The sequence below is a fragment of the Vigna angularis genome, chromosome 8 (assembly GCF_016808095.1).
Source record: "Vigna angularis cultivar LongXiaoDou No.4 chromosome 8, ASM1680809v1, whole genome shotgun sequence".
NCBI classification, from domain to species: Eukaryota; Viridiplantae; Streptophyta; class Magnoliopsida; order Fabales; family Fabaceae; genus Vigna; species Vigna angularis.
In genome coordinates this window covers 28,608,830-28,621,039 of record NC_068977.1, presented here as the reverse complement: position 1 = coordinate 28,621,039, position 12,210 = coordinate 28,608,830, and the positions used below count along the sequence as shown (strand labels likewise).

Genomic DNA, 12,210 nt, shown 5'->3' with positions numbered 1-12,210 from the left:
TTCTTAAAGATCCACTTACAACCAATGGGTTTTGCTCCTTTAGGCAAATCTACTAAAGTCCAAGTATTGTTTTTCTGAATTGATTCAATTTTAGTCCTAATGGCCTTATCCCACTGTTTTGCATCAGGAGCACTAGTAGCTTCTATAAAGCTTATTGGATCATTATCAACAAGATAAGTATAAAAGTCATCTCCAAAGGAAGTTTCCTTTCTCTGCCTTTTGCTTCTCCTCAAATCCTCATTTATGGTATTACTATTATCATTATCATCAACAGGTTGAGACATCTCACTAACCTTTAAGGGAAACACGTGTTCAAAAAATTCAGCATTTTTCGTCTCCATTTTAGAATTTCTCTCAAGTATGTTACTTTTAACAACTAGAAACCTATAGGCAGCACTATACGGTGATAGAATGTTTTCTGCTTTGATGTCTTCGAGCAACTTGTGGTATTCATTGATTTGAGTTTTTATGTCCTTATCTTCAATCATTTCCCAACGATAATAATTTCCTATGACGAATCTTTGTCTGACGACATCTTCGGCAGTGTATTTGAGAATCAACGAGTCCCAAATGTCCTTTGCTTCCTTGTAGGAACAGTACACGTCGAACAAATCATTAGAAAGTGCACTAAGCAAAGTGTGTCGGCATACCTTGTTCGCGTAAGTCCACTCTTCAACTAGTTTTGAGTTTGAAGGAATAGTGGAGTCGGGCTTCGGAGATGAAAGAGCAGCAACAACTCCATACATGTCTAAAAGGGTGGAAACGCGTTCTTGCCAGCGTCGGAAGTTCTGACCAGAGAAAATCTCAATCTTTGACACGTCCGGAAGAGATTTTGCGAAGACCGTCTGGGTTCCGGAAGCAATGGTTTGGCTCTCTGAAGGCATGTTGTTGATGTCAGCCATAAGTCCTTAAGATTGTTGGAAAAGCTGACAAAAATAGTATTTCCTGAGGCGTGTAGAGTCACTGTCGTTAAGGACTTATCCGCGGTGTGTTACGCAAGTCCCCCAGGATACAACAGGAACTTCTCAGAATGTCTGAGGATCTCAGAACTAGCAAGTAACTCTTTAACAGAGTACAAGAATAACCCAGAATAATTTTAGAAGAGAAAAAGAGCTGAAGAAAGAAATTCAGAAAAGAGAAGATGAGAGAGTGAAGTTTGGTGTGTCTTGGAATGGAGGAGGAGCTCCCTATTTGTAGAGCTGGAAAGAATCAAGAAAATAAAAGAAAATTAAAACCCATAAATAATTTAATTAAAACAATTTTCCACATTTGAAAGAAAATGAACGTTGGGTGGCAACGTTCAAAACCATTAAAGCTCACCATTTAATGGTTTTAAAGCACACATTAACTTTTGCAATAATATAATATTAATATATTATAACAGTTGCAAGGTTAACTACTATGCGCACTATTCTTGCCGTTGTTGTCATTAAGGATTTGTTTCTCGAGCAACTTGACGTCAACTTAACTGAAGAAATTAATCAATTATAACATAAATAGATTCCAATTAGAACATAAATGGCAGATACATTTGAGGTTAACAAAGTCTAGGATATACTAATTTAAGTGAATTTTTTTAGCAGGGCACATAAAAATCTTTCAGCCATTTCGGCATGGGAAAACAGCAAGAAAGCTTCAGTGGAGGCAGAACTAAAGAAAAACGAAGTGAGAATTGATTTCATTATGTGTTCGTTTTCTTCTATTTCACATTTTCAAGTTCAATACTTTCTGCATTGAATGTGGCCAAAGAGAGGAACAAATTAAAGTTGATTTTTGACTTTTGCATGAGTAGGAACAATTGGAGAAGAAAAAAACAGAATATGCAGAAAAGATAATAAACAAAATAGCTTCAATTCACAAGGAAGCTGAAGAGAAAAGAGCAGTAATTGAGGCAAGGAAAGGAGAAGATCTTCTGAAGGCAGAGGAGACAGCTGCAAAGTATAGAGCAACTGGAACAGCTCCAAAGAAACTCCTAGGCTGTTTTTAAACCTTCAAACATAAAACATTGTCCAAAACAAAAAGTGTTAATTATTATCATTATTTTGTATCTTTGACCATTAAAGTATGATGCATGAAAGTGAGTTTCTTTAGTATATATGATGTTGATTTAGTGATGTTCATTTTTTATGTGTGCAACCGACACTTTGGCCTGTATATATCAACTACTCTGTGGATAAACATATTTAATGATTCAATCCTGCATTAGTTGTTTCTGCCATCAACTCATTCACCTACTTCAGCATCTTTTAACTATTTGAATCCTCTGTATCTTTGGCCTTCGAGTTGAAGAACTAATTTTTCAAATGTACTCTGAACATCCAAAGCTCAAAATCACTATCTCACTTCCTCTCAATAGTTTCAAAACACTAGTATACCACTCTGCTTCTGCCCAAAACCAGATTATAACAACCTCCTACTCAAGATACTTCTAACATGAACAATTCCAGCACTCAAACGCATCCATTATAGTTTATTAACATCACCTCACAGATTCACAGATTCAACACTTCAGCACATGAAAATTAAGCTACCAAAGACTAAAACATGTCTCAAACATCATATTAGTTCAAATTTCAACACACATACACATCATACACTAATTTTAAAAGAATATCTAGCTTCCGTTACCTTGGAGTAACTTGACTGAACAACTCACTCACAGGAACGCCTTAACGGTGCCTTACACAGCAAGTATCCAACCAAACCCTACAAACCACCGAAATGGTGATAGGAACAACTCTTAGTGCTAGAATGGAATAGAAAAATGGAAAAGGAAAAAGCTCAAGGCACATGCAACCACCAAGAATGCATGTCCCAGTTCAAGAACAATGAAGAAGCTGCATGCAGGGACTTACCAGCCTAGGATCCAAAACGAATCGGTTCATTTCGAAGCTCTCTACGCTACTAACGTTTTGGCGCCACCTGATCAGAAATCAAGTGGCTCAGAGTGGAGAAATGGAAGAGAGAAGATAGAGTGGTGGTAGAGAGAAGGCAGGGAACTTTGAAGAACTGAGTTTTAGAGAGAAAACTCTGAAATATGCTTTTAAAAGAGAAAATATATTCTGGTTTCATTAACTTAATTACCCTATTAACCCTCCAACTCAGATTTTCAAGTTGTCACAACGTCTATGTAAATAAATTTTGTTCATATGTTTAGGAGACTGTATTTTAAATTATATATTAATATTATTTTTAAAATATTAAATAAAATAAATATATTTTATTAACACAGTAGAAATAAAATAAAATAAAATAAATTTGAAACTATTAATTAAAACAGTTGTAATATCCATTTCAAAACTTCCACTGGCCCTAAAATTTGAAACATTTTGATTCATGACACTTTGATCTGAATAAGTTGTCCTCGATTTCAGATTTTATAATGTACATATTTTAGTTTACATACGAGTTTTGGTGCTAGTTGCATGATGAGGCACAACTAGAACCATAATCCGCCTTGTAATGTTCCTCCGACACCTCATCATTGTTGTGGTTTTCAACTACAACGTTACACCAATCAACAGGAGAATTTGCAGAAAATGTTTTATCTCGATGCCTGTGGGTAGGGTTGGGCAAAATTTACTGATCTGTACTGTACTGTAGTTAATTATACTATATTATACTAAAAATAACTGATCCATTTTTACTAAAACTTAAATATACTATTTTATGGTTCAGTTTTTAAAAACTGAACTTATAAGATTTTCAGTTCAGTTAACTGCTAGAACTGTTATCCATCCCTCTTTCATTTTCAATTTTTCAATTAATCCCTCTTTCGTTTTCAATTTTTCAATTACTCCTAAAACGTGCCCTAAGCGTTGTCCACCGTGAGCGTGAGAGAGAGTTCCACTGCGACCTAGCTTGCGTTTCAACGTTGCCGTCGAAAGAGAGCTCCAAAGATTACGCGCGGCCGCTGCCACCGTGACCCTGTCGACAAAGGAGAGTTCTGCGACCTCTACCTCTCTGTGTTGTGTCTCTACCTGTGCTGCCTGTGCTGTTGTAATTCCCTTCCAAAGTCTCTACTTCCTCCCCTTCCCAATTCTCATATCCTCGTCCTTACTCATGTTCTGTAAAGTAATCCCCTTTCCTTTCTCTCTTTAATTTATACAATTTTTATCTCGTACTTGCAAAAGATTAGAGCTTGAGCATCGTGGGTTAATGGGGTGCCTCATTTGCCTCTTTCTTCAATGCTTCATGTAAATGTTGTTAGTGTTAGTGGTTAATGTTGTTCAAGAGAGTACTGAATTGGGTAACTATGTAATTGGTCAGCACCAAGTTAGTTTTATGTTGGCTACTACCTCTAAAGAGTACAATTTTGTGGTTTCTAACAAATTTCTGCTAGCAGTGGAGACAGTGTTGCTACCATTTATCTTTTTGTAATAGAATGATTTATGTTTAAGTGCTAGAGGTGATGAATTTCTAGATTTGTAGCGTGATACATATTCGTATTCAATACTTTCATTTTTGTTACCCTCTTAAAGGCTGTTGTTTTTTTAGTGGTTCACAGTGGTGTGATGCATGGATGAATATTAACTTAGAGCACTATTTACAGAAAGGAAAATGCCTTCGGAATTCAGCAAAAAGCTTCCATATGACATGGAGACAATCTTGATGCAGTGAAGAGCGGGATTTTGCTGCAGGTTGTTTAACTTTCACGTGTTTTACAACAAAATTAAGCATTTCATTACATCCAGTACTGAATCTTGCATTCTAAATACTATTATCAGTTTAACTTTAAAGTATTCTTATTATTCGTGCCCTTTGTTTACTCCTTAAGTTCTACATACTAATCTTTTCTTTCATCTGGTCGAAGACAGAAGTTTCAAAGCAGTGAATACTCAGGAAGCCACATTTCGTGACATACAGGTGCAATGAAATCTGACTTTTTCTTCAGTTGATCAGTTATAAGCATATGTACTAAATGGTTTGTTTTCTTTTGCCTGTTATGCTTCATTGCTGTCTATTTGAGATATTGATGCAAAACCATTATTCAATTGGATGTTAGTTTTCTGTCTTTTGTATCTTGTACAGTTTAGTGCCTATATGTACTAGGCTTGTATTCTCTGTTTTGATCTGTAATGGTCAATTCAAGCTCACACCCATCCGCTTCCCAGTTTTTTATGAATTCCATAGCAGAAAAACTTGATGACTATTTTCATAGTATTATCATGTTAGCAACACCTAGGAGCAACATAGGTATCCAAATCCTGATTTGTTTTCCCTCTCTCTCTCTATGTCCTCATCATCCCACCATAAGCAAAATATTCATTTCAGACCATCCACTACGAGTGCTTTTAGATTTTATGCTTGAATTTCTTAGATGATTTTGATAGTTGATAACCTGCACTTCTTCATATATTTTTAGTTTTAAAAGATTATACCATTAAATCATAGATAGTAATTTGAACTCTTAATTAATGTAGTGAAGTGAATGTCAGAAACGGTAGAAACCCTCACACCAAATACTTATAGAATGGATCATTTACCTCCTTGTATCGATTCATCGTCAACTGAGAATAGTAAAGGTCGATCAAATGTGTGGGGACATTTTACTAAACAAGAACCTTATTCTGAGAAGAAGGCTAAATCCAATTATTGTGGTGATTTGATTAAATATTCGGGTGGAACAAGCGGGATGAGGAATCATTTTAAGAGATGCAAAGAAAATCCTAATAGAGAAGCATTCAAAAGGCAAAAGCTTTTATCATCAACTACAGAAGTTAGTGTTAGCCCTTCACCAACTATTTCTAAATTTGACCAAAATGCATCTCGAATGAAGTTGGTGAAGATGTTTGTGAAGTCCGAGCTTCCTTTTCGATTTGTGGAAAATGAGGACTTCCGTGACTTTGTATGGTCCTTGCAACCACGATTTGAAGTCCCATCCCGTACTACATTGAGGCGTGAAATGTGGGAACTCTATGAAATGGAAAAAGCAAAGTTGAAAATGTTTCTGTCAAAGCAGTGTGAGAGGGTTTGTTTAACTACAGACACATGGACTTCAATCCAAAACCTAAATTACATGAGTTTAACAGCTCACTTTATCGACAATATTCTGATAGTAGTGATGTGAGCATAAAATTGATGGCAATGAGGATGAAGGGCAAGTATGAAAAATATTGGGGAAATCCTAATGGAATTAATATTTTATTATTGATTGCTGTTGTGCTTGACCCTAGGAGTAAGTTGGATTTTGTTAATTACTTCATTGACTACCTATTTGAATCTAGTATGGCTAGTGGATTGAAATTAAAATTATTGTCATCCTTAAAATCACTATATGAACAATATCAAGGTATTGAGGAAGGTTCTCAAAGTAGCCAACAAGAATCTCAACTAGATGATGATGATGATGATCCTCATGGCATGAGTTTCTACCTAAGAGCTACAGGACGTAGATTTGATTACATATCAAAGCTTGATAAATATTTGCGAGAGGATCCTGAACCTTATATAAAGTCAGTTGAGTTTGATATTTTACATTGGTGGAAAGTCAACTCAACCAGATTTCCTATCCTTGCGAACATGGCTCGAGAGGTGTTAGTCATTCCTATCTCTACCGTAGCATCAGAGTGTGCATTCAGTACAGGAGGAAGAGTGGTTAGTCCTTATCGTAGTTGCCTAACGCCTAAAATAGTGGAAGTGCTTGTTTGTACACAAGATTGGTTAAAAGGAACACCTTTCTCTATACTTTTTGATGAGGATCCTAAAGAACTTGATAAATTTGAGCAAGGTGAGATTATATGACAAACTTATATACTTTTTAATTTATATTTTAAGTGTTCAAAAATTATGAAATATTTTATTTTATTTTTGTAGAGATAACCTCTCAAGATGAAGTGGGACCTTCAAGTGCTGCTATTAATTTGGATGATTGAAGCTTTGCCACAATTTGTTAGTTATCTAAAGTACATGTGGGTAAGATTATAACCTTAATGCTTTGTTTTTCATGTTGTTTTGTCTTGGAGACGGTACACAAATGCTCAATACTGGCTTTTCAAATTACTATTTTTATTTACAAATGCTGTTATTTAATTTACAAGTAAATATATTTGTATGTCCACTAATAAGCTTTAATCATTTCCAGAATTCACTAGCAATACGCATGCGTCATATTTACTTGTATAACCCTCAACGTTTAGAACCTAGTTTTCTCATGTTCCAATCATTTTGAATATATCAGACTTACTTGAACTTGTTTAAAGGGAAATAAATGGGAGATATTAACATTTGGAGTGTCTTGTGTTCTTTTATTGAGGTTAATCAGGTTATATTAATATGTTACAGTCTGTTAATTCCATATTTTAGTGCCTTTTTTGAGTTCTGTTAATTCCAGGCTAAGTTAAGGTGTTATAATTCATCATATTATGACAAGGAAGTGGTTGAAGATGATGACAAGGAAGTGGTTGCTCAAGCATGCACTAGTCTGGCTGATATCATCATAGATTATGGTTTTGCAACTCTTGAGCCTTGTAAGCATATAATTATTTTACCAATTTGTAAGAGTCATTTTGCTGGTGAACTGATGCTAATGTTGAGATTTCTATACTTGCAGACTTGGCACAGCTTGTTGATGCAACTTCATTGTTGCCTCGGGAGCATTCTGCTTGGCAATAGAGTCAGACACTGAAATCTCGCAATGCTTTGTCTTTTGAGAAAGATGATCTGCGTCAGAAGAATGTCTCTTATGCCATCATCATCATACCATATCTTCTGAATACTAGTTTTGAAACTGATTGCCTATTACAGATATATCTTTCTTGTTTTGACACGTTATCTTTCCAAACATTTTTAACGTCTCTAGTTTTCTAAAGGCTAGGAATTGGCATAGCTTACTAGAATACTAGTTTAAAGTGAATGCATATATAGATTGATGTTAGTAATCACATATCAAACTTACTATTTATTTGTGCAGGGATTTAATGTTATGTGACTAGGATATCTGACGAAAAAATTACTTCATAGCGTTTGAGTTCTGAGAAAAGTTCGTAATTGAGTTTACGTCTATCAATTATGGAGTAGAATGAACAAGAACATACATTGATCTTAGTATTGATTGATACTGGTGTGTAGGTTTCTTGTTTTTGAAGCAGATTAGAAAATTAGCCAAGGCCCTACTTATTGCAGCAGTGAATTTTGCTCTAACTTCCTGTTTATTGGACTTGAGCAATTGAATCTGTTGTCCACTTCCCAATTGAAAGGTCCATATATAGTTAGTAGTTCAGTTCAGTTTAAAATTAGTATAGTTAGTAGTTTAGTTCAGTTTAAAATTAGTATAGTTAGTAGTTCAGTTCAGTTTATATTGTAGTTTAGTACAATTTAGTACAGTACAGTTCAGTACAGTTTGATAAAACAAAAAACAGTTCAGTTCAGTTTGTTTGAACTATTTTACAGTTCAGTTCAGTTTAGACAAATTAGTTTTTAGTTCAGTACAGTTTTTAGTAGTGCAGTGCAGTTCAGTTTCATTTGCCCAGCCCTACCTGTGGGTCTATGACTCCTAGTTGGAAACCTTTTTATCATGTTTAAATGGAAACATCTGATTTGTCTTCTCCAAAATGGCAAGGACAAGCAATCTGCTTTGGACAGGAAAAACAATATTAAGGATCTGTGTAAGCTATGTTTTATAGTAAATATATGACTACAAAGAGAATGCATATAATAAGCTTAAATATCTTAAAATATTAAGGAATTCTTAAATAAAGCAACACCTAGACTCACCTATAACATCAAGATCACACTGTAATTGATCAAACCTTGGGCACTTAACAACTCAGAAACTCACCGTAGAGACTGATCCCCGAACCCCACCAGCATCTTCTATCTGGATCCAGGCGAAAATCCAGGAGCAGTTCTTGTTACACCACAATTGCATGGATCAAATTACCATGCATGGAGTAGAACGATGAACCGCGGCTTAATGTCCAAGAATAAGTTCGTGAATGGAGATATTCAAGAACCAACGCATACTGATGATTCACAACAGATCTAGGAACACTGCAACGATATGGTGGTATCCTGGATCACACGCACCCTTACAAGCCAAATTGCTCAAAGCATTATTATTTACATTGACAATGCAAGGGAGATATTGTGTTTGTCACGCGAGATGTAGCTACAATATCACCAAGATTATTGCAGACTACAAAGATTCTGAGCACATAATGTGTTTCCTAAATGGCCTAGGTGAAATCTACAAGAAAGACAACTAAATGATAGTAATGGTACACAGAAGAACTATGGCAAGTAATGTTCGTATTGTAAAAAGATGAACCACACTGAAGACAAATGTTATTCAAAGCAAAGATTCAATTACACATTAAACGCTCTGGAGAACAAAACTGAAAATGAAAAACCTCTGGAAGAGAAATCCACTTGTGAACGAATACTTAAAAACTTGACTACGGAGCAAATACAACAAATTGCTGGCATAACTCAATCAGAAAGAAATGTACATCCTGCAAAAGTTGTCAACAGCACATTCAGTGAGCACTCAACTCACCAAATTGAAAAAGGTAAAGAAGGTATAAAATCTTGAATTCTTGATATCGGTGTCACTGATCATGTAGCTTGCTCAATATTACGGTTCATGAGTCATTATGAGATCAAACCTATACATATTAGTGTTACTGATCATGTAGCTTGCCCAATAACAATAAGGTTATTGCTAGACGTGTAGGAGTAGTTCAATTAACTTATCAAATCACTAGTGCAAAAAGGACTTCAGACGTCTGTTATTTTGGACTTTTAACGTCTGATCTCTGTCCGACGTCTATATGAGTGACGTTAATGAGACGTCGGACCCTTTAGGTCGGACGTCTATATAGACGTCGGACTAGGTCGGACGTCTATAGAGACGTTCGATCCATACATGTTAGACGTCTCTGAGGTTGCTCCTGACTCATGGTAATTCGAGTTTACAACTTTATATTTTAGTTGAACAGAATGTATTGTACATTTTTTTTATTGGATGGTTTTAAAAACGTAGTGGAGGGAATTTGAGGAGTACAAAACGCAAGAAATTGCCACCATAGAATGTTGCCTAAAGACACGAGAATAACTGCACCAAAACCCAACGAAATCGCATTTTAATCGGTTCAAATGAAAAATAATGTGTAAGACTCGTGAAAAATATTTATAATAGTAAATTTTAGCATTTTATTAGTAATAATAATTTTATGGATAGAAAAAAATTAAATTTTTGGATATAAAAATTATAGTAATTTTAGAAGGAGAGGTTCAAATTTTTGATTTCATTATTAGATGTAGTATGAAATAGATTTCATTAGATGTAGTAGTTTGACTATATCTAGCGACTTTTTAAGTTTAATCAAGGAGAAACAATTAGTGGACCCTAACCTGAAAGAGATAGCAGAATTGATGAAAACAGAATCAACTAAAGAGTTTAGGTTAGGACCTGATGGAGTATTAAAATTTAGAAGTAGAGTGTGTGTACCAGACAATGCAAAGATAAAACGATTAATCCTTGAAGAAGGACACAAGAGTCGTTTTAGCATGCATCCTGGCATGACTAAAATGTATAAAGATCTTAAGGAGTCCTTTTGGTGGCCAGGAATGAAGAAGGAAGTAGCGCAATTTGTAGCAGCTTGTTTGACTTGCCAAAAGGCAAAAGTGGAACACCAAAGGCCTGGAGGAATGTTACAACAGTTAGACATACCATAGTGGAAATGGGATAGCATTGCTATGAATTTTGTTACCCATTTACCATGAACAATGAAGGGTAATGATGTCATCTGGGTCATCATTGATCGATTGACAAAAAGTGCTCACTTCTTGGCAATAAATCTGAGAATGTCAATGACTAAGCTGACACAATTGTACATAAAAGAAATAATGAGATTGCACGGTATACCTTCTAGCATTGTGTCAGACAGAGACCCAAGATTTACTTCTAGATTCTGGCAAACCCTACAGGAAGCTATGGGCAGCAAATTACGAATGAGTTCCGCATATCATCCCCAAGCTGATGGACAATCTGAAAGGACTATCCAGTCATTAGAAGATCTGTTGAGAACTTGTGTATTAGATCATCTTGGTAGTTGGGATGAAATACTTCCTCTTGTGGAATTTACCTATAACAACAGTTTCCAAGCAAGCATAGGTATGGCACCTTATGAGGCTCTGTATGGCAGACGATGTCAAACTCCGTTGTGCTGGTATCAAGATGGTGAATCAGTTTTAATAGGACCTGAGCTACTACAACAAACCACCAACAAAGTAAAGTTGATACGGGAAAGAATGAAGGCTTCTCAGAGTAGACAAAAATCGTATGCGGATCAAAGGAGGAGACCGTTAGAGTTTGCGGCTGGGGACCATGTTTTTCTGCGAGTAACTTCAACCACGGGTGTTGGAAGAGCCCTTCGCTCCAGGAAACTTTCTCCTAAGTTCATTGGTCCATATCAAATTTTGAGACGAATTGGGCCAGTCGCTTACGAGATTGCGCTACCCCCTCAGTTGGCCAATCTTCATTCAGTTTTTCATGTCTCCCAACTAAGAAAGTATGTACCTGACCCTTCTCACATTATAGAAATAGAGGAGATTAAAATCCGAGAGGACCTCTCAGTAGAAGTACAACCTGTTTGTATAGAAGATACTAAAACAAAGGAACTTAGAGGAAAAACTATCAATTTAGTCAGGGTAGTTTGGGATAGGAGAACAGGTGACTCTACATGGGAGTTAGAAGAAGAAATGAAGCAATTATACCCTCAACTATTTTCTTGATGTATAGAATTTTCGAGGTCGAAAATTTTTGTTGTTAGGGAGAATGTAAGACTCGTGAAAAATATTTATAATAGTAAATTTTAGCATTTTATTAGTAATAATAATTTTATGGATAGAAAAAAATTAAATTTTTGGATATAAAAATTATAGTAATTTTAGAAGGAGAGGTTCAAATTTTTGATAACTTATTTAGGTTTTTTTTTAAGAAAGGTGAATAGTGAATAGTGAATAATGAATAGTGAATAGTAAATAGTGAATAGTAAAAATTGAATAGTAAAAAAAATTTTTTTTGAAAGGATAAGAATTCTTACGTAGCATGGAAGGAGTTGGGATCAGATTTGATCAAGTTGTTGATTAAAATATTATTTTTAAAATAATAAATAATATTAAAAATCTAATGAATAGTAAAATTTTTTACCTATAAATAGAGATCAGAGGAATGAAGTTTTTGCACCAAGAAGTAGAGAGAATTAT

The 12,210-nt window shown here is 35.2% G+C and overlaps 1 protein-coding gene across 1 annotated transcript in view; it reads left to right on the top strand.

The window, feature by feature from the left end:
• LOC108343914 (remorin) overlaps positions 1 to 2,002 on the top strand; it is a 41,442-nt gene extending 39,440 nt beyond the window's left edge. Inside the window, exons 4-5 of the mRNA XM_052867712.1 lie at positions 1,584 to 1,665; positions 1,793 to 2,002. Of these exons, the coding sequence (XP_052723672.1) occupies positions 1,584 to 1,665; positions 1,793 to 1,987 (277 nt within the window). The 3' untranslated portion in view covers positions 1,988 to 2,002. The remainder of the gene's footprint in view (positions 1 to 1,583; positions 1,666 to 1,792) is intronic.
• The last annotated feature ends 10,208 nt before the right edge of the window (positions 2,003 to 12,210 follow it).